Raw genomic sequence first — 20,911 nt, 5'->3', positions numbered from 1 at the left:
GATCTATCCTGGCGAATGTTCTGTGTGCATTGAGAAGAAAGTGTAATCTGTTGTTTTGGGGTGGAATGTCCTATAAATATCAATTAAATCTATCTGGTCTACTCTGTTGTTTAAAGCTTGTGTTTCCTTATTTATTTTCACTTTGGATGATCTGTCCATTGGTGTAAGTAAGGTGTTAAAGTCCCCCACTATTATTGTGTTACTGTCGATTTCCTCTTTTATAGCTGTTAGCATTTGCATTATGTACTGAGGTGCTCCTATGTTGGGTGGAAATATATTTATAATTGTTATATCTTCTTCTTGGATTGATCCTTTGATCATTATGTAGTGTCCTTCCTTGTCACTTGTAACATTCTTTATTTTATAGTCTGTTTTATCTGATATGAGTATTGCTACTCCAGCTTTCTTTTGAGTTCCATTTGCATGGAATATCTTTTTCCATCCCCTCACTTTCAGTCTGGATGTGTCCCTAGGTCTGAAGTGGGTCTCTTTTAGACAGCATATATATGGGTCTTGTTTTTGTATCCATTCAGCGAGCCTGTGTCTTCTGGTTGGAGCATTTAATCCACTCACATTTAAGGTAATTATCAATATGTATGCTCCTATTACCATTTTCTTAATTGTTTTGGGTTTGTTCTTGTAGGTCGTTTTCTTCTCTTGTGTTTCCCACTTAGAGAAGTTCCTTTAGCACTTGTTGTAGAGCTGGTTTGGTCGTGGTGAATTCTCTTAGCTTTTGCTTGTATGTAAAGCTTTTGATTTCTCTGTCAAATCTGAATGAGATCCTTGCTGGGTAGAGTAATCTTGGTTGTAGTTTCCTCCCTTTCATCACTTTAAATATATCATGCCACTCCCTTCTAGTTTGTAGAGTTTCTGCTGAGAAATCAGCTGTTAACCTTATGGGAGTTCCCTTGTATGCTATTTGTTGTTTTTCCCTTGTTGCTTTCAAGAGTTTTTCTTTGGGCGCTTCCCTGGTGGCCCAGTGGTTGAGAGTCCGCCTGCTGATGCAGGGGACACGGGCTCATGGCCTGGTCCGGGAAGATCCCACATGCCGCGGAGCGGCTGGGCCTGTGAGCCATGGCTGCTGAGCGGCTGGGCCTGTGAGCCTTGGCCGCTGAGACTGTGCTCCGCAACGGGAGAGGCCACAACAGTGAGAGGCCCGTGTACCGAAAAAAAATAGAAGTTTTTCTTTGTCTTTAATTTTTGTCAATTTGATTACTATGTGTCTCAGTGTCTTTCTCCTTGGGTTTATCCAGCCTGGGACTCTCTGCGCTTCCTGGACTTGGGTGGCTATTTCCTTTCCCATGTTAGGGAAGTTTTCACCTATAATCACTTCAAATATTTTCTCGGGTCCTTTCTTTCTCTCTTCTCCTTCTGGGACCCCTATAATGCAAATGTTGTTGCGTTTAAAGTTTTCCCGAGGTCTCTTAGGTTGTCTTCATTTCTTTTCATTCTTTTTTCTTTATTCTGTTCCACGGCAGTGAATTCCACCATTTTGTCTTTCAGGTCACTTATCTGTTTTTCTGCCTCAGTTACTCTGCTATTGATTCCTTCTAGTGTATTTCCTAGTCTATTTTTAATTTCTGTTATTGTATTGTTCATCTCTGTTTGTTTGTTCTTTAATTCTTCTAGGTGTTTGTTCTTTAATTTTCTAGGTCTTTGTTATACATTTCTTGCCTCTTCTCGATCTTTGCCTTCACTCTTTTTCTGAGGTCCTGGATCATCTTCACTATCATTATTCTGAATTCTTTTTCTGGAAGGTTGCCTATCTCCACTTCATTTAGTTGTTTTTCTGGGGTTTTATCTTGTTCCTTCATCTGGTACATAGCCCTCTGCCTTTTCATCTTGTCTTTCTGTGACTGTGGTTTTTGTTCCACAGGCTGCAGGATTGTAGTTCTTCTTACTTCTGCTGTCTGCCCTCTGGTGGATGAGGCTATCTACGAGGCTTGTGCAAGTTTCCTGATGGGAGGGACTGGTGGTGGGTAGAACTGGCTGTTGCTCTGGTGGGCAGAGCTCAGTAAAACTGTAATCTGCTTGTCTGCTGATGGGTGGGGCTGGGTTCCCTCCCTGTTGGTCGTTTGGCCTGAGGCAACCGAACACTGGAGCCTACTGGGCTCTTTGTTGGGGCTAATGCCAGGTTCTGGGAGGGCTAATGCCAAGGAGTACTTCCCAGAACTTCTGCTGCCAGTGTCTTTGTCCTCACGATGAGACACAGCCACTCCTCGCTTCTGCATGAGACCTTCCAACGCTAGCAGGTAGGTCTGGTTCAGTCTCCTATGGGGTCACAGCTCCTTCCCCTGGGTCCCTATGCATACACTACTTTGCATGTGCCCTTCAAGAGTGCAGTCTGTTTACCCCAATCCTGTCTAAGTCCTGCAATCAAATCCCGCTAGCATTCAAAGTGTGATTCTCTAGGAATTCCTCCTCCCGTTGCCAGACCCCCAGGTTGGGAAGCCTGACATGGGGCTCAGAACCTTCAGTCCAGTGCATGGACTTCTGTGGTATAAGTGTTCTCCAGTTTGTGAGTTACCCACCCAACAGTTATGGGATTTGATTTTATTGTGATTGTGCCCCTCCTACCATCTCACTGTGGCTTCTCCTTTGTCTTTGGATGTGGGGTATCTTGTTTGGTGAGTTCCAGTGTCTTCCTGTAGATGATTGTTCAGCAGTTAGCTGTGACTCCAGTGCTCTTGCAAGAGGGAGAGAGCTCATGTCCTTCTGCTCCGCCATCTTGAAGCAATCTCCTACCACAATTTTTTTAGATGGGGAAAAAAGCACCACGGCACAGTATGAAGTCTTACTAATAACTAGATTTCAATTTTCTGTTTTCCTATTTAATAACAGAGTAATCTTTTTGAGCCTGTTTTCTGATTTGTCACAATAATTATTTGTAACAATAATAATCAATAATAATGATTTTTGGCAAAGCATCGATATAAAACTTGAATTAACTAATTTAATCTTTACAACAAGTCTATGGAACTAAGTACTATAATTATCTCATTTTACAGACACAAAACTGAAGCACAGAGTGGTTAAGTAACTTGCCTAAAGTCACACAGCTAGTAATTGCGAGCTAAGATTTGTACCTACATGCCAGACCAATGGTTCTGAATGTTCATAAAAATGGAGACTATGAAACCTACTTCACAGGGTTGTTTTAGGAATGAAATGCAATGAATCATATCCTTCAATTGCTTAGTACAGACCCTAGCACCAAGCAGATATTCAATATACAGTACCAGGTTCTTACCACTTATTGTACCAATAAAAGCAAAGGCATATTCTCTCTTGTTCTCACTCAAGGAGTGGCTATGTGGGCAACTCGTAAGTGTCCAGTAACAATGAAACCTACAGTTTCATTTAGACTGTGCAGATAAAAATGTGTCAATGCATTAAAAAAAACCTCTTGTTTTATAATTAGGGTGCCCATGCACTTCTTTTTTGGCCTACAGAGTGTACAGACTAGGCTAACAAGTACTAATTTTTACCAGGCTTTGTCTCTACCTAAGGTTCTGAGTTTTGAGATGATGAAAGCTACATTATAAACTTCTGAAATCTTAAACCCAGTTAATTCCCCAAACTTCACATCCCTGTCATTTTGGTTCCCACCCAAAAGTGCAGGCGTCTGTATTCATATTACTTCCCTGAAGTCTCATCCACACATTGCTCTTTCTGTTCCTCTGACTTAACTAATCATCACCCCCTTCTCTCCCCATCTTTTTATGACAGCTTCTGAAACCTGCAATCCCTGGTGAACAAACTGTGCTACCTGTTCACAGAATGCTTCCTCTACTGCTTTTTTTAAGGGATACTTGGCTCTTTCCTGCAGTTGCTTCTTTGCAGCTTACCTCTGTATTATTAGCATCCTCCAGGCTCCTCAACACTGCTTCCACATAGCAGTCCCCTATGCTCCCCTGCAGCCCTCTGCTGCTGTGTAACAGCCCCGTCCACCAAAATTGTTGGAGCCTGACTCACACTCTAGCTCTTTACCTTAAGACCTTCCATAGCCTCGATGGACAGCCTATGGCTTTGGATGGCTTTTCTCAGCTCCTTGACATTCTAGATGCCATGGCCACATAAGGCTCCTTGTCATCACCTGGAACTGTATCATGTCTGAAATCTTAAACTCCAATATTATAGTACTTTGACTATAATCTTTTATCCTTCTAGCTTCCTTATTCCCTTACACCCATGCACAGATGTGTTTCTGAATCTCATTAAGACCTTCAGTCACTTAATCCCTTCATTTTTCTCTTAGTCTATCATTCCTGACCATCTGAACACTCTTTTATAAGCCTCATTGACTCTTTCATATTCCTGTTCTACTGTACATCACTGTAAAACAACTAATCTGGGTCAAAGCTGTCCTTTCTTTGAGTCGTGCCTACCCCTGAGCAGCCAAACAATGCTTGAACACAATCACACATTCATGGACATGAGCACAAACACAAACTTTTTCATTTTTTGTTTGTCTTTGGTCAACTTCCTCTCCTATTCCCCTTAATGACTTTTCCAAACTAATGCCTGACTTAAATCATTCTTCGACCATTCCCTGGCCCACTCAGTGCCTCCTCCCAAAACAGATGATCCTGCCTCTTAATTTACAAAGAAAAAGGCAGCATCTCCTTCTACTTTGTCTCTGCACCTGAAAACAACCATATTTTTCTCATCTAGTTTCCTCCAGACTTAAGAGGTATCCTTGTCATACCTCTTAAGAGAAACTTCCATAATCTTCTCCTGTCTCCAATATCTACAACATCTCTTCTAATATACCCTTGGTCTATACACACATCTTATACTTCAAATATAAAACCCTCCATTTATCCCATATCCCCTTCTAGGAATTATTCAATATGATATGAATGTTTGTGTCCCCCAAAATTCATATGTTGAAATTCTAACCCCTATAGGTGATGGTATTAGTAGGTGGGGCCTTTGGAAGGTGATTAGGTTCTGAGGGTGGTACCCTCATGAATGGGATTAGTGCCTTCTAAAAGAGACTCCAGAGAGATCCCTAGCCCCTTCCGCCAATTGGGGATACAACAAAAATCTGTGACTTGGAAAAGGGCTTTCACCCAACCATGCTGGCATCCAGAACTCGGACTTCCAGCTTCTAGAACTGTGAGCAATACATTTCTGTTGTTTATAAGCTACCCAGCCTGTGTTATTTTGTTATAGCAGCCCATATGGACCTAAAGACAGTACCCTACTTTTCTCATGTAAATTTATTGAAAAATGGAAATAACATAGGCCCTATCCCTCACCATTCAGGCCTGAATCTACAAAGTTAGTTTCATGACCTACAACTCTACTTAAACTGATCTTGTTAAGGTTAGCAAAGCATTCTACCTGGCAAATCCAGTGAACATTTTTCAATCTATTTCTCACAAATCTTATCTGTTACACCTGACATTTCTCCTCAACCTTGAAAACCTTTACTCCTTTGGCTTATATGATGCTGCCTAGTCCTGCTTCTCCTGGCATTGTACCTTCTTGATCGCTTTTTCCTCAGCTCATGCCTATCTATTTTACTCCATCTGTTGATATTTTACTCCACCAAGAGTCTGTTATTCATTGTTCCAAAGTTTGTTTATATATCATGTAAGTAAAAAAAGATGAATGTGGAAAAAAAAAGAGTAGTTGTTTTCATGAAACAAAGCAGTACTTCTGGAAAGGTTTGATTTAGATGAACTGCTTTTAAAAAGCAGTTTTCAAATTAGGTCTTGGTAAGAAGACTGTAAAGATAGGAGAAAAAAACCTAAAACAGTGAGAAAAGGTATCTTTTTTTCTCAAAGGGGGTGTCATTGGCATTTTGGGCCAGACAATTCTTCATTGTCCAAGACACTGCAGGATGTTTATAGTTCCTGGACCCTACATACTAAATGTCATACTGCTCTTCTCTGGTATGACAGTTGTTATGGGCAACTAAACAAAAAAACCTTCACAGATTTCCAGGGAACCTGTATCACCTCTTGTTGAGAACTAATGATAGAAGGATTTTGCACTCAGATTTCTTTACAAGTATCTTAACTGCTTGCTCATCTTTGAAGAAACTACAAAAAGTAGAAAATACATTTCAAATATGATTTGCACTCAAAAGATTGTGTGTAACACTAATTAGCAGACCCATGGCAAAGAAAAGGTCATGACTGTATATTATATCAATAGATTAGCATTTTTAAGATAAATAAAATGTTTTTATTTCCTATTGCTGTAATCAAATCAACTACTGAGTCTACTGTATTGAACCTCATTTTAGCATATTTTCTGAGAACTGTCATAATTATTTGAGACATTTATTGCATGGAAAAAGGCTTAGCGTCCTTGTAGCTTTTAAATATTCAGAAGTTGCCAACTTCAAAAAAATTCAAATAAAAACTCATTATAGAAATGACCATTCTTCTAACTTTGCTGAGGAAATTCTGCCATGAAAAAGTGAGATCCATGTTAACCTAGCAACACATTCATGTTTAATTTGAAACTTTTAAAAAAACAATATAACCATTATTGAAACATACTGACAATAAAATATTTTTCAATCAAGTATTAAAGTTTTAAAAAGTGTACAATCTAGGGCTTCCCTGGTGGCGCAGTGATTGAGAGTCCGCCTGTCGATGCAAGGGACATGGGTTCGTGTCCCGGTCCGGGAAGATCCCACATGCCGCGGAGCGGCTAGGCCCATGAGCCATGGCTGCTGAGCCTGCATGTCCGGAACGTGTGAAGTGTACAATCTAAACCACTCTTTTCACAACAATAGAGAGAAAATACTCTTTCGTACCTCACTGACAAATATTCAAATTCTTAGGCATTAAAAACATTTTGAAGGGTTTTGTTGACCTTTGTCTTACCTCTACAAGCAACACAAAGATTCTGGCCTCCAAATAACAGATGATTTTTAAAATGTAGTTTTTATTAGAAAGAGGTGTACACTGAGAAGACTTTCATCTCTAGGAGCTGTAAGATGTAAATTTAACCCAGAAGGGAAATATTACTAAATTTTTCCACAGGAGACAAATTAGAAATTGTTTATAATTTAATCACCAAAATCAAAAGAAAGATTTGAATAATATAGCAGAAGGCACTAAACTTGGACAGACAGTCAAAACTATTTGTTTACTTGGTTTCTCTAAATAAATTATAATTACTACAGATGCTTCCATTATTGTCTAATATAAAATAGCAATGAGGAAACTAGATCAACAAGAATTCTATTTCCAAAAAAGTGATTTTAATTGCTTTCCTACAAGTCTTAAGTTAAAAGGAGTCCAAGTAGATGAACTGATATTAGTAGACAGACTGGGAAATCCATTCTAGATTTTGAAGTGAATACAGCATCGATATATATAGTACTTTCTTAAGTCTTTTTTATAATGTAAAAATTCAAAGAATCTTTATTAAGTGCATCATACATAGAGAAGAGTATATACAATGAATATTTACAGTTGAAAGAGAATTAATAAAGTAAGTACAGTTGAAAGAGAATTAATAAAGTAAGTAGGTTAGGTAACAGATTGTTACCAGAACCCTAATTAATCTTCTGTGTGCCCTCCCCCCACAAACCATTTGCTGTCCCTCACTTCCCCCAGATAACCAGTAGCCTCACTTATGTACATCTTCTTTGCCTTTCTTTGTGGTTTTACTCCTTATGTATGTATTCCTAATCTTAAGTCTTGAATAAAGAAATGAAGTTAGCAAGGATTCAAAGAACATAAACAAAGCATAAATAAATATAAGCAAATTTAAAAAACAGGAAGGACATCATTGCACTCATTTCTTGCATGCAAGCACATTCTTCAGGAGTTTTTATTTATATGAAGGATATGTATACTTATATGTCCACTTTTGCTAGTTGAGCAAGCTTCAACTGAGCCAGCTTTCAGCCTTTGCTTGAAGGCATGTGACTTGGTTCTCCTAGCATGCTTTTATTCTTAGCCCTTCTACTGGAGATTCATGCCCCAAGTGCTCTCTTATTACATGATTTGAAAAAATAATTTTTTTCCATACAAGAACATCTTTATTTCGTTACAAAATAACTCTGCTATGAATGGGAGTATTAACAACAATCCAGGCTCATTTGCATGCTCTCCAAACAACTTAGAAAACAGTGTAATGCTACTGTTCGAGCTGTTATTAAGGCTTTAGGAATTGTTACACTTACCTAGGGAAATGACACTTGTTTATACTACATAAGTACAAATTTAAACTACATAATTGCTCATGCTGAAGTTTACTTTTCCACTCCATTTCACTAATCATAATGGAGGTTGATTGTTTAAATCAAGGTTTCACCAGTGAGCAGAAATTCTGGGACCAATTTCACCCTTATAAAGAGTTAACTCAATAAACAGGAAAACCTTTCATAAATAGTTTTCACTGCTTTCACCTCTTTGCCTAGTACCTACAAGGATAAGGAATAAAAGAAAAAGTATCTATGTACTTTTTTTGGGAATATACTTTCGCCAGACTCCTAAATCTACTACTCCACTTGTATTTCACGACATTTTTGCTAGTCACCAGATATATAGCCACCTGTCACTGGGTCCAAAGCAGGGAAGAAAAGTGAGTATTCGGTGCTGACAGAGGAATTTCTGAATTATCTGCAAACCTGAGATAAATAACAGGGCTAAAGGACTATGCTCAGGGTCCTGAAATCAGGATGCTAAATCATATTGCCCAAAGAGGCAATGATTCACTGCACAAAATGCAATTTTTTAATGTACTTACGATAGCCACATTTTTTACAGCCTGCTCGGACACTGTCCTTGTTGCAACCTGAAATACAGTTGGATAACATTTTAGGAGACACATAGATAAGTAATAAGAACAAACATCTCATCACATGGAAAAGCTGAGAAAACCACTTGTTATAGAATTAATTTCTTAAAAAAAAATCATCTCTGACCTAGCTTAGAATACTACTCAATTATTATAATTATTAGGAATCAGTGGAAAAGCTAATTTACTCAAATTATTTCCATGACAAATACTTAAAGAAGATATTTTTCTCTAATTCAACAGAAATGCTGTACTATAGTCAAGAGCTTCAACATTCCAGGAATTCTATAACACTGCAGAAGAAATTCTGGGGTACTCTGGCCTGTCTCTCAAATGTAAAATAATTAACTGACTAGATATATACGTAAACATGCAGGTTAACACATATTTTTCTGCTTACTCTTAGAAGAAAAAAAATTCTAACTTTCTTAAAGGAATTGGTGAAATTCCAGAAACATACTTTAATTGCTAGGTATTGTAAGAAACATCAATTCAGCACTCAAATTTTTTTTTTTTTTTTTCTGTACGCGGGCCTCTCACTGTTGTGGCCTCTCCCATTGCGGAGCACAGGGTCTGGACGCGCAGGCTCAGCGGCCATGGCTCACGGGCCCAGCCGCTCCGTGGCATGCGGGATCTTCCCGGACCGGAGCACGAACCCACGTCCCCTGCATCAGCAGGCGGACTCTCAACCACTGCGCCACCAGGGAAGCCCTCAGCACTCAAATTTTGACAAGAGAAAAAAAACTAGTCACATATTCAGTGTGATCAATGTTTAGAAGTATTTACAGTATCTCTGTATAAATAGTGGTACATGCAGGTAACGTTGAAGATACAAATAACAGAGGAAATAAAACTGATTTTTTATTGTGATAACATACATATAACATAAAAATTTACCATCTTAACCATTTCAAAGTGCACAATTCAATGGTATTAAGTACATTCACAATGTTATACAACCATCACCACTATCCATTATTTCCAAAACTTCATCACTATCATCCCAAACAGTCACTGTGCCCATTAAACAATAACTGTCCATTCCCCTTTCCCTCTAGCTCCTGGTAATCTCTATTCTGTTTTCTCTTTCTATGCATTTGCCTGTTCTAGGTATCTCATATAAGTGGAATCATACAATATTTATCCTTTTGTGCCTGGCTTATTTTACCTAGCATAAAGTTTTCAAGGTTCATCCATACTGTAGCACACACCAGAATGGCATTCCTTTTTATGACAGAATAATATTCCATTGCATGTATATGTAGTTGAAACCAATTTTAACCTCCAATAAGGGCTTCCATTAACCAATCAGAGGGCCAGTACAGTATTACTCTATTTCTTAATTAAGGGCATCTAACTCCTAAGTCCTTCAAATGGAGATATCTCAGCTTAATAATAAAGTACATATAGTGCAAATGTAATACATTTAATTTTAAAAGAAAGATCATTTTCAAACTATTTCTTTAATGGTATAAAGTCAAATATTAGTCATTTCCCCCTAAAATATACATTGTTGAGTTGTTCTAGTAAAAATACAGTCCGTTCTGCTACGATGCTTTTTTAAAAAACATAAATTTGTTCCAATGCATCTGATATAAGAGGGAACAATTTGAGGGTAAAGTGTCCATGAAATACACTAGGTGAATAGAGAAACCTGCATCCAGTTGCTCTGAGCCTCAAAACACACATGGACACGTCTCAAACATTTCTAGCAACTTCAGTTCACCACGTGTGCTGTAAGCAGCACCCACCCACATCTGGTGTTATAACTTCCCATCTGATTTTGTATTATTACCTTCCTACCACTACTTCAGAACAACTCATAAGCTACAATTCTTCTGAACTCCTCTTCCACAGCAAACTTCAGGTCTTTTAAAAGGTATAATGTCCTGTTTATTACAGTATTTATGTATCTTTTAACCAATTAACATATGTAGATAGGTTCCTATGATGTTTTTATGTATCGCTGATGAAGTTTTTGAGTGTTGTGCCCCAACCTCATTTATTCCCCCATAAACCTTGTGGGTTTTATTGCAGAGTGTAGAAACACATAAGCTGCACTGTAGCAGAACTGTGGTATAAAACTGGATTAATAATAAAATCAGGCTCTTTCGTTATGAAATAAGTGCACGTTGAAAAAGATGCTCAGGAGCTTTCCTGGTGGCACAGTGGTTGAGAGTCCGCCTGCCAATGCAAGGGACACGGGTTCGTGCCCTGGTCTGGGAAGATCCCACATGCTGCAGAGTGGCTGGGCCCGTGAGCCATGGCCGCTGAGCCTGCGCGTCCGGAGCCTGTGCTCCACAACGGGAGAGGTCACAACAGTGAGAGGACCGCGTACCGCAGGAAAAAAAAAAAAAGATGCTCAAAGAATCCGGGTCAATGTTAAGTCTGCTCCCACAGAAACCACAGACACTGAATAATATGAACAAAACTGTGCTAAATGCACCATTACCTCTCCTACCACAAACTCAATATGTTGCAGTGGACAGATTTGAAATGATCTCATCTCAGCATGTATTAGAAATTATCTCGTCTTTGACTAAAGCCATGGATAAAACTTATCATTCAAGTATCTCCTATTTTTAGAATGAACAAAATATGAAACTTTTTCAGAGCAGTTCATCTTCTTTAACAAGGTTATAATTTTTACATGAAAGGGAAGTATAACAAGAACTCTAAATAATTTCATATCAGCTATTTCCTCACCAGCCTTTGGCTAAATTAAGATTTCAAGCTTCATTTGTCTATCATTTTCACAACCGTCTGGCCAACTAAATACTTTTACCTGGAACTTTGAATCCGATGCAACAGACACAGTAAATCTGAGACAAGTGACACAATGAAATGGGGACAGTTAGTTCATTCTGCTGTCAGGACCCAGTTTCTAGTGGTAGTAATGCCACTGGCAGCAGCAGTCCTAACCAGGTCTAGGCCTGTGCAGGATCTTGGCTACGGGTTCCCTTGCTCTTGTTTATTTTCTGAGCCTCTATTATCCAGCCTTTTCTTAGAGTCTGTGAGCTTCCTGGTATCTTTCTTTTTCTGCTTAAGTTAACTAGTCAGTTTCTGTTGTCTGGAACAAGAACTCTGCTGATACAATGATACTTGAGATCCATGTCAAACTGAATAGCAAGACCATAAGGGAGGCCCTGACTCTGACAAGTTATCCATTTCCCCATCTTAGGTTCCCATGCTGTTCTTTGTTCCACTCCTCTTCAAAGTTTGCTAGAATAATAGACCCTGCCTCCCTTGAAATGTTCCTACAATCCGAAAGCCATTAAATAATCATGACCTATAATTCAAAAGCCACCAAATAAAAACTTATAAATTTGGCTACATATCGGTAATATATTTCTCCCTAACCCCCACCTATGCCTCTGAGGGTGGCAGGGCAGCAACATACCAAAGAGATATGCTGCAAAATTCCAGAGGCGCCTCGGTGAGTGAGACATGGGACAGGTGACCTAGGTCTTGAAGGTGTGGCAAGAGGTTCTGGAATGGAAGATTCTGGGACAGTCATGGAGAACCAGAAGCTACAGCACAGATGATGGAATTCAAGGAAACATCCTTGCTTTGGTGAATGGAGATTTCTTCAGTGGACACTTGGTACCAGCTCTGAGAGCCCTTACCCCTGCCTATTTCCTGCCATGATGTGGGTCAGATGTATGTATTCTCTATCACATCAGAAGGACAGTGTTAATGTGTCTCATTCTTGTAAGCATCCTAATAAAGAACACATATACTCATTAAAAAACAAATTTGGCTACATAACAAAATCTGAATGGCAAAGACCACCAAAAGCAAACTCAAAAGACACATGAAAACTTGGGAAAAAACATTTGCAACTCATAGCACCAACAAAGGGCAATTATCCCTACTCTATAAAACCCACCAAAGCATTAAGAAAAAGATGAATGACCAATAGGGAAAAAATGGGCAAAGGAACTGAACGGAAAGTTCACAGAAAAGTAAATAGAAACAACTCTGAAACATACAGAAAGATGCTCAGCCTTATTCATAATAAATGAAATGTACATTAAAATCTAAACTGGGATTCCATTTTCATTTATCAGAACAGCAAAAATTGAAAAGGTTGAAGAGGCTGTGGGGGGACATACACACACGTATTGCTCATAGGAGTACCATCTCCATGGAAAGTAAGCTGACAAAATCTATCAGAACTACTAGTGCACATACTTCTTCGATACAGCACTTCCACATCCGGGAATTAATCCACTCAATTTACTTGCACAAATGCATACAGGCTTATGTGCAAAGTTATTCACTGCAGCATTGTTTGTAATAGTAAAAAAAAGTAGAAATAATTTAGTCACCAATTTTGGTATAAAAGAATAAGGATGTTCTTTATTTAATGATATGCAATGATCTCTAAGATAAAAAGAGAAAAAAAGCAAACTGTAGAACAGTGTTTATGGAATGTTGCCATTTGTATAAAAGAAAAGAAATTATATATATATATATATATATATAGCCCTACACATTATATATAATATAGATTATATATATAATATACATATCCCTACACCCTTACATATAATATAGATTATACATAGATTATATTAATAGATAGAGATATGTAAAGAAAAAAATCTCTGCAAGGATATATACATTGGTTACCTGAAGAAAGGAGTCCTGGGTCCAGGGGGAGAAAGGGTGAGAGACACATCACTATAGACCTTCTGTATCTCTAAAATGTGAAATGTGAATGAAATGCCTTCTCAAAAACCAAACCCAGAAACTTCCCTTAGCCCCAACACTAAGAAGAGGTGCTGTCATGCAAGCATTCTTTGACAAAAGGCAATGATTGCACTTGTAAATTCTTCAGAGAAGCTACATTGCAGATTTTCAACAAAATTTTATTAACTGATAGTTTTAGGAACAAATTGTAGAGGTCTTTATTTATTGTATTTGTTATATGTTAACAAAGCCTTACTCAGATCTAGAATTCTGTTGAACTTGAGTGGCAGGGGTCCTTCCTCTCCCAGTAACTTAAAGGACTAGAGAATGTCAGTTTCTCTAGATTTGGGACCATGCTACATTTTGTGTACAAGTTGGTGCCTAGCATGGTGTAGAGTTGCTAGGAGGTCCTCAACAAATCTTTGTTGCTTTGAGGTTATAAATTTAAGAAAATACTTCAACAGTTGGGAATCAGTAATTTCTATTGCTCCCAATTGCCAGCTATGAAACTAGTGTCTGCAGTGTCACTGGTCCACCTGAGGCATGATAGGCACTAAAAGAAAAGGAATAAAAGGACAAAAGAACTGAAAATAATGACTGCTGGGAAGGAGGAAATGATGGAAGCACAGGGAACTTTCTGGGATGATGGAAATACTCAAAATCTTTATTATATATAAGATTCTTCAAGCTGTACATTTGTGACTGTGCATTTTATTTTCACATATATGAATTATACTTTAGTAGTTAGCATAAAATGAAAAAAAATGTAATAGTAAGGCAAAGAAGGAAGCGAAAAGAGAAACACTAGAAAAGATGAAAAATCAGGGACAAAATAAAAGGAATGAGAAAACGTGAGACAAAGGGATGGAGTGTTCCTGACAGTAGCCTCAGGCTGTTCAGTGGCCCCCAAAGGTATGGCAAGCCATCATACTGACCTCAATCTATTCTCTTGAAATTTCACATCACCTGTTTCCAGAGTCAACAATTTTGTCACTGGGAACTTTAACAGTGATGCTTGGAACTTAATATTATATTTCTCTCGTGCTGTGTATTTTAGATTTTAGGGAAGCCTGTAAAAGCTTTCTTTATAATTAAAATATTTTCTGTAATCATTTAAATTTAAAAGTAAACAGCTTAAGTAACTAAGTTTTCTTTGTAGTAAGTAATTAGCAATTGTAATCACCTCTGTCCATTCTTTTCATTTTTAATTTGATTAGATTCAAATTAGATTCCTTTTGTTTTGTAAAACTTAAAATTTTACATTTGGTTACTCAATAATAATTTTAGTCATAATTTGGTGACCCTTAAAGATAACTTCAATTTCTTCTGCTTTTAAAATTCAAATCGTGGCCAGATTTTTTTTTTTTTTTTTTTTTTTTTTTTTTTGCGGTACGCGGGCCTCTCACCGCTCTGGCTTCTCCCATTGCGGAGCACAGGCTCCGGACGCGCAGGCTCAGCGGTCATGGCTCACGGGCCCAGCCACTCCGCAGCATGCGGGATCTTCCCGGACCGGGGCACGAACCCGTGTTCCCTGCATCGGCAGGCGGACTCTCAACCACTGCGCCACCAGGGAAGCCCGTGGCCAGATTTTATACCATAGAGGTGCTATATAATATGTATATAGCACATGTACTCTGCTAAAGTTGAATGCAGAGTAAAATGCCATGTATTTAAACTTTTCCACTGCTTTATATTAAGAATTTATAGATATCATCCTTTCTTTGGAATCCCCAAAGATTGTACTGAAGGCAAAACAGAAAGAACAGCAGAAATAAAAAATTATCTGCATACTAAAAAAATAGGTTAAATGAGTTCCCTGATGTAAACGTTTTAAAAGAGCAGATGTCCCCACCTTCAGTTAAAAATGCCTTCATAATTATTTGACCCTCAAAAGAAGAGATAAAAGTAAATCAAAGGGCTTCCCTGGTGGCGCAGTGGTTGACAGTCCGTCTGCCGATTCAGGAGACACCGGTTCGTGCCCCGGTCCGGGAGGATCCCACATGCCGCGGAGCGGCTGGGTCCGTGAGCCATGGCTGCGGAGCCTGCGCGTCAGGAGCCTGTGCTCCGCAACGGGAGAAGCCACAGCGGTGAGAGGCCCGCGTACCACCACCCCCCCACCCACACACACTAAATCAAAGAATTGCTTATTTTAAATTACTGGCATGAAAGAGCTAACATTTAAGTAAATGTATTAAATGCTTTCACTTGCTTGCCTCACAAAATACAAATAATCTGTGAAGAAAAAAGGCTATAGATATTACCAGTTTAAGATAAGAAGAGACATGGAGAACTTTAATTCACTATCTAATGAAACAGAATCAAGACTGCTGTCTAGTTTAGTCTGTTTACTTTAGTAACTGATTCTGCTCAGCAGCAATTCTAGTGATCATCCCTCTAAATATTATTTACCTATAACAGACATAACTCTGAAATAGATGTGAGAGAAACCATAAACATGAATAAAGTTCCTATACTAGAGGAAACTTACAATATACTAGGTTATCTAGGCTAACGCATCCACAGCTGTAAGGCATGCTAGACTGTGCCAGTTTAAAGACATATAGCTCCATTAGTAAGCAGGAAGAACAGGCTGGCATAACTTTCCACTGAGAGATCAGGAAAGCTTCCCGCAGGTAGACATGGACAATAGAGCAGGGACAGTGATAACAAAAGCGTGTAGGTAGAAAAGCACAGAGGTTCTGAGAATAGCTGGCCAGGTCAGAAGACTACAGAATGCATGAGAGCAGTGGTGGGAGGAAAGGGCAGCAAGAGTGATTCGGCTGTGCTTAGGACGTGTGTACTTCATTCTTGCAGAGATGGGGAGCTTTGGCATTATAACAGTTTAGAAGCGAAAGAAAGCTTAGTCATCAATTCCTTCACCATAGAGACAAGGAAACTGAGCCTCTGAAAGGTTAAGGTGCTTGAAAAGAAATAAAAAATTCACAGATATGGGTCAAGAATTAAGTTCCTGTCTCCCAGGAATGACAGGATCAGGTACATGATTTAGGAAAAGTATTTCAGGAGAAACATGCCGCATAGACCAGAGAAAAAAGAAACTGTGTATAGTATAGTTTAGGAGTGAAAAGAATTTGGATGTAGCATAATTTAGAAACCTTCTATTACTAAGTTGCAATAGTAACCTGTTAAGAATTTGACACACTTTGATAGCCGAATGTAATGTTAATTTGGCTATAGGAAATTCACTATCTTGGCTATATAGATTTCACTGAAGGAGGGAGGGAGGGAGGGACAGACAGAGAGACAGAAAATTTTCCTGCCAACCACATCAGTAACATACATTGCCACTTGTGCCAGGTAACTCTTCATTGGGAATGGTTAATTATTAACATGAATGTCAGAACTAATTTCAACAACTGTGAATGGTAAAAGCAGTTTTAAAAGAAAGTAAACTTCACTGAGTTTCAGTGTGTTTAAATGTCATTTAATAACAACTGTAAGTCTATGATTTCTCTAAGTAACAGAGTACACATTTCACTGTGTTACCTACACAATAGTTACACACACTGCTATGGAAAAACAGCTAAAGTACGTGACCATAAAATAGATGAGTCTGATTATCATTTGTGGAAAGCAATTTCAGTACTTTATAGTCATACCTTGTAATAATCACTAGCAGGACCACCCAAAAAATGCCATGCTGGATCCATATGAGCATCATACCTAAAAATAAAAGAGCATTCTTGTCCTTCTTGATGATTATCTCCAAAGATTTCTGATGGAGCCCTATTTTCCTATAATACACTGTCTGGATCAATCATCCAAGAAATTACCTTAACATTTTCCATATTTTCTAATGGCACTTGCATTGTACTTTTACAGTGCTGTCATGCCTATTATTTCGATTTTTTTTTGGTTTAAATAGTTTATCTATGTCTTACCATCTAGCTTAATGGCACAATTTAAGATTATTACACTTTGAAGCATTATATTGAATTGAAAGAAGGTTAACATATCTATAACACTAGTCTAAGTTTAAGGGAATTTCAATAAGGACTTAAAAAAAATCACTTTTGTCTTCTTTCCTAAGCAGCACATTACATTTTCATTACTAGACTTAAGTTTTATGAGGACACAGATTGTGACATACCTATACCATGTAGATGCTCAAAATGCTTGCTCAAATAATGAAACCAACAGTGACAGCAAGTCAACTCTGGATGCATTTGTGTGTGGCCAAAGTCATCAGGGCTGACTTGGCCTATCAGGATGACTAGGCAATCTACGGTGCAGACTGGACTTCCTCTGCTGGCCCCTTACATGTTGATATTCTCCGGACTCCAGCCACAGACCTTCCCTTCACACTCTATGCACTCCACCTGAGCAAAGGCTTCCATTCCCATGGCCTATTACATGTGTGGGTGACACCAAATTGTTCTTTGATTCTGGCTTCCTTCCTAAGCTACAAATTTTCTCTCTTAGTGTCTATTAGATATTTCCATTCCTATCTCTTACTATTAGATATTTCCATTCCTTGAGTACATATCAACACAAGCCCCAATTGAAGTCATCATCATCATCCCCCCTAAATACTGTTCCTTCTCAGGTGTTGCCTATATTAGTAAATAGCCCCACCCAGCCCCACTAACAGTGAAACCCAGGTATACCTCATTTCCAATCTTACTCACCTACAGTGAATATATCGCTGATTCCCAGTGATTCTACCACCAGAAATATATCTCCAATCTATCTGCTTCTCTCCTTTTCTAATGAGACCATCCCTGAGGCATCATCACAGCTTACCAGAGTTACGCCTAACTGGTGCTTCTGTCTCCAAACTAGCTCTCCTTCAATCTACTGTGCAGCCAGAATGCTCTCTCCATAATGTGAATATGTTTAAAAATCCTTAAATATCTTACTGTGGTCCTTAGGAAAACATCCAAACTCCTTGTCATGGCTTAAAACATCCTGTAAGAACTGGAAATTGCCTTGTAAGTTATACTAAAACACAGCAAAATGGATAAGCACGTGGGGTCTAGAGGAGCCAGAGTGACCCGTCACTTCCTAGCTATCTCGGTCAAGTTACTTAATTTCTCTGTCCCTCAGTATCCTCATCTGTAGAATGGAAATAGTAACACCGAACTCAGACTGTGGGTGCGAATGTTAAATGAGATAAAATACAATGCTTGACACAGTGTCTGACACATCTGACACATAGTAAACGCTTAGTAAATATTAGTTACTGTTATCGCTCTAGTTAATTTCTCACTTCTCTTCCATTTGTGTTCTTAGTTCCATCCATAGTGCACATCTTTCATTTGTCTTCTCACACATTTCTTCTTCCTTTACATATCCAGTCCCTCTGGCTACAACTCCCCCTCCCACAATTCTTCAGGTCTCATCCTAAATGCCACATCCTCTAGAAAGTCCTTCTGGCCCCTCTAGTCTCCTGTTAGGTGCCCTTACTATGTGCTCCTCAAGTGTTTGTATTTTCCCTGCCTTACACTTGTCAGACTTTCTGGTACTTTCTTTTCACTGCTAAATTGTAAGTTCTGTGTGAAAGGCAACTGTATTCCCAGTGCCTAGCACAGAGCCTAGCATGCAGTACTCCTTTAATAAAAAATTATGTGTATGGGCTTCCCTGGTGGCGCAGTGGTTGAGAGTCCGCCTGCCGATGCAGGGGACAGGGGTTCGTGCCCCGGTCCGGGGGGATCCCACATGCCGCGGAGTGGCTGGGCCCGTGAGCCATGGCCGCTGAGCCTGCGCGTCCGGAGCCTGTGCTCCGCAACGGGAGAGGCCACAGCGGTGAGAGGCCCGCGTACCGCAAAAAAAAAAAAAAAAAAAAGTTATGTGTATGGGCTTCCCTGGTGCCACAGTGGTTGAGAGTCCGCCTGCCGATGCAGGGGACACGGGTTTGTGCCCCGGTCCGGGAGGATCCCACATGCCGCGGAGCGGCTGGGCCCGTGAGCCATGGCCGCTGAGCCTGCGCGTCCGGAGCCTGTGCTCCGCAATGGGAGAGGCCACAACAGTGAGAGGCCCGCGAACCGCAAAAAAAAAAAAAAAAAAAAAAAAAGTTATGTGTATGAATGAGTGTATCTTTCCTCCAATGCCCGCCCCCCCGTACTCCTCCTAAAACTGCAGTTGGTAGAACAGCACTACCTTCCCATAACAGCTATCTGTAAAATACAGTTCAGTAAAGGCTGCCACAGAACAAACGTGGTCAAATAATACTGGGAAACAAAGTTGCTTCCGAACCACAGCAATTCTCAGCATCTTTTTTATACTATAGGCATTGTGAATCTCCAAGTTGTGTGAGTGGGGGACCGGGGGGAGTGGTGTATATTTCTCAAAATATCTCCTGCAACCAGTGCTGGAAGGAACCATACGCATAAATCAAAAAATCTCCTTCTTTTACAGATTCAGAAACTGAGGCCCAGAAGGGCAAAGCGACCGGTCCAAGGCCACACAGCAACTACATACAACAAGGAAGAGAGAGAAGTAGAACCCCAGACGCCCATTTCGGCCCTTCCAGTACAAACAATGCCTCTGGCTACTTGGGTTCGCAGGTGTTGCCACCTCAGATTTTATTTTCAAGCCATACTAAAGGTCAGTTTTCCTCGGCCAACCGCCTCCTAGGCCTACAGTTACTAGTCTGTCTGCAACACCCCTCCCCCTCCTCCACCCATTATATGCTTTCCCTGTGGTCCAGCCGGTGCCCTGGGAGCTTGACTGGAGTGGGGGGGGATAGTTTCTTTCCTTCTCTCTTTCCTTCAGAGTTTATTTTTGGACTGTAAACTTTTTCCCGTAAACCAAGCGAAACTGCTAATTTTAACGCCTTCGCCTTTGAGCTCTACTCCTTACCCCAGCGCACTCCACCCTACCCTACCCGCTCCCTCCCTCGCCCAGACCCTGGGTCTTTACCTGGAACTGCCATGGCTCTGGTAAGAGGGGTCGCGGGACCCCTGGGCTTTCGAGAGGGCGCTCGCTTCCCGCTGGCCGCGAGGACAACCCACAGCTAGGACGGCTTCTTCCTCCCACCGGCGCCGCGGCACCCAGGTGACAGTCGGGGAAGGCCCTAAAAGTCTCCGGCGATAGCGGAACCAAGTAGCTGGTGCTGTAGTTTCTAGGGGAATTGTATTGTAGACATCACTCGGTCCGAACCATTACTGCCAGCTTCCAGGGGTTAATGGATTTGCACACGCGTGGAGTGAAGTAAACAACACCAAGACTTACGAATTGTTGTCTTAAAAGTTGTAATACAAATTAAATTAATCTATAGGGGCTTAATAATCTTTTTCTCGATTCCCTGGAGGCTACTGGAATTCCCCCTTCTCGGGATTAGCGGTGCTCGGGTCCGGGAGCAACATGGCAGCATCCGTGAGGCGCTAGCTTCAGGGAAAGAGAGCGTTTGGTGTCGCTGCCTTGCGGGATTTTGACAGTTTGGAGCTTTCCACGACCTCCCGATTTAAGGAAACGTGTACCG

The 20,911-nt window shown here is 40.0% G+C and overlaps 1 protein-coding gene across 4 annotated transcripts in view; it reads right to left on the bottom strand.

Moving 5' to 3' along the window:
• Positions 1–20,503, bottom strand: part of SREK1IP1 (SREK1 interacting protein 1) — a 127,285-nt gene extending 106,782 nt beyond the window's left edge. For all 4 annotated transcript variants that reach the window (XM_079703965.1, XM_079703962.1, XM_079703964.1 and 1 more), the window contains exons 1-2: positions 20,350–20,503; positions 8,725–8,772 (exon numbers count right to left, since the gene is read on the bottom strand). In XM_079703965.1, the coding sequence (XP_079560091.1) occupies positions 8,725–8,772; positions 20,350–20,362 (61 nt within the window). In that variant the 5' untranslated portion in view covers positions 20,363–20,503. The remainder of the gene's footprint in view (positions 1–8,724; positions 8,773–20,349) is intronic.
• Between the last annotated feature and the right edge of the window lie 408 nt (positions 20,504–20,911).

This window comes from Hyperoodon ampullatus (assembly GCF_949752795.1).
Source record: "Hyperoodon ampullatus genome assembly, chromosome: 4".
Taxonomy (NCBI): Eukaryota; Metazoa; Chordata; class Mammalia; order Artiodactyla; family Ziphiidae; genus Hyperoodon; species Hyperoodon ampullatus.
Note: the sequence above shows the minus strand (reverse complement) of the source record. Positions and strands in the feature narration are given on the sequence as shown.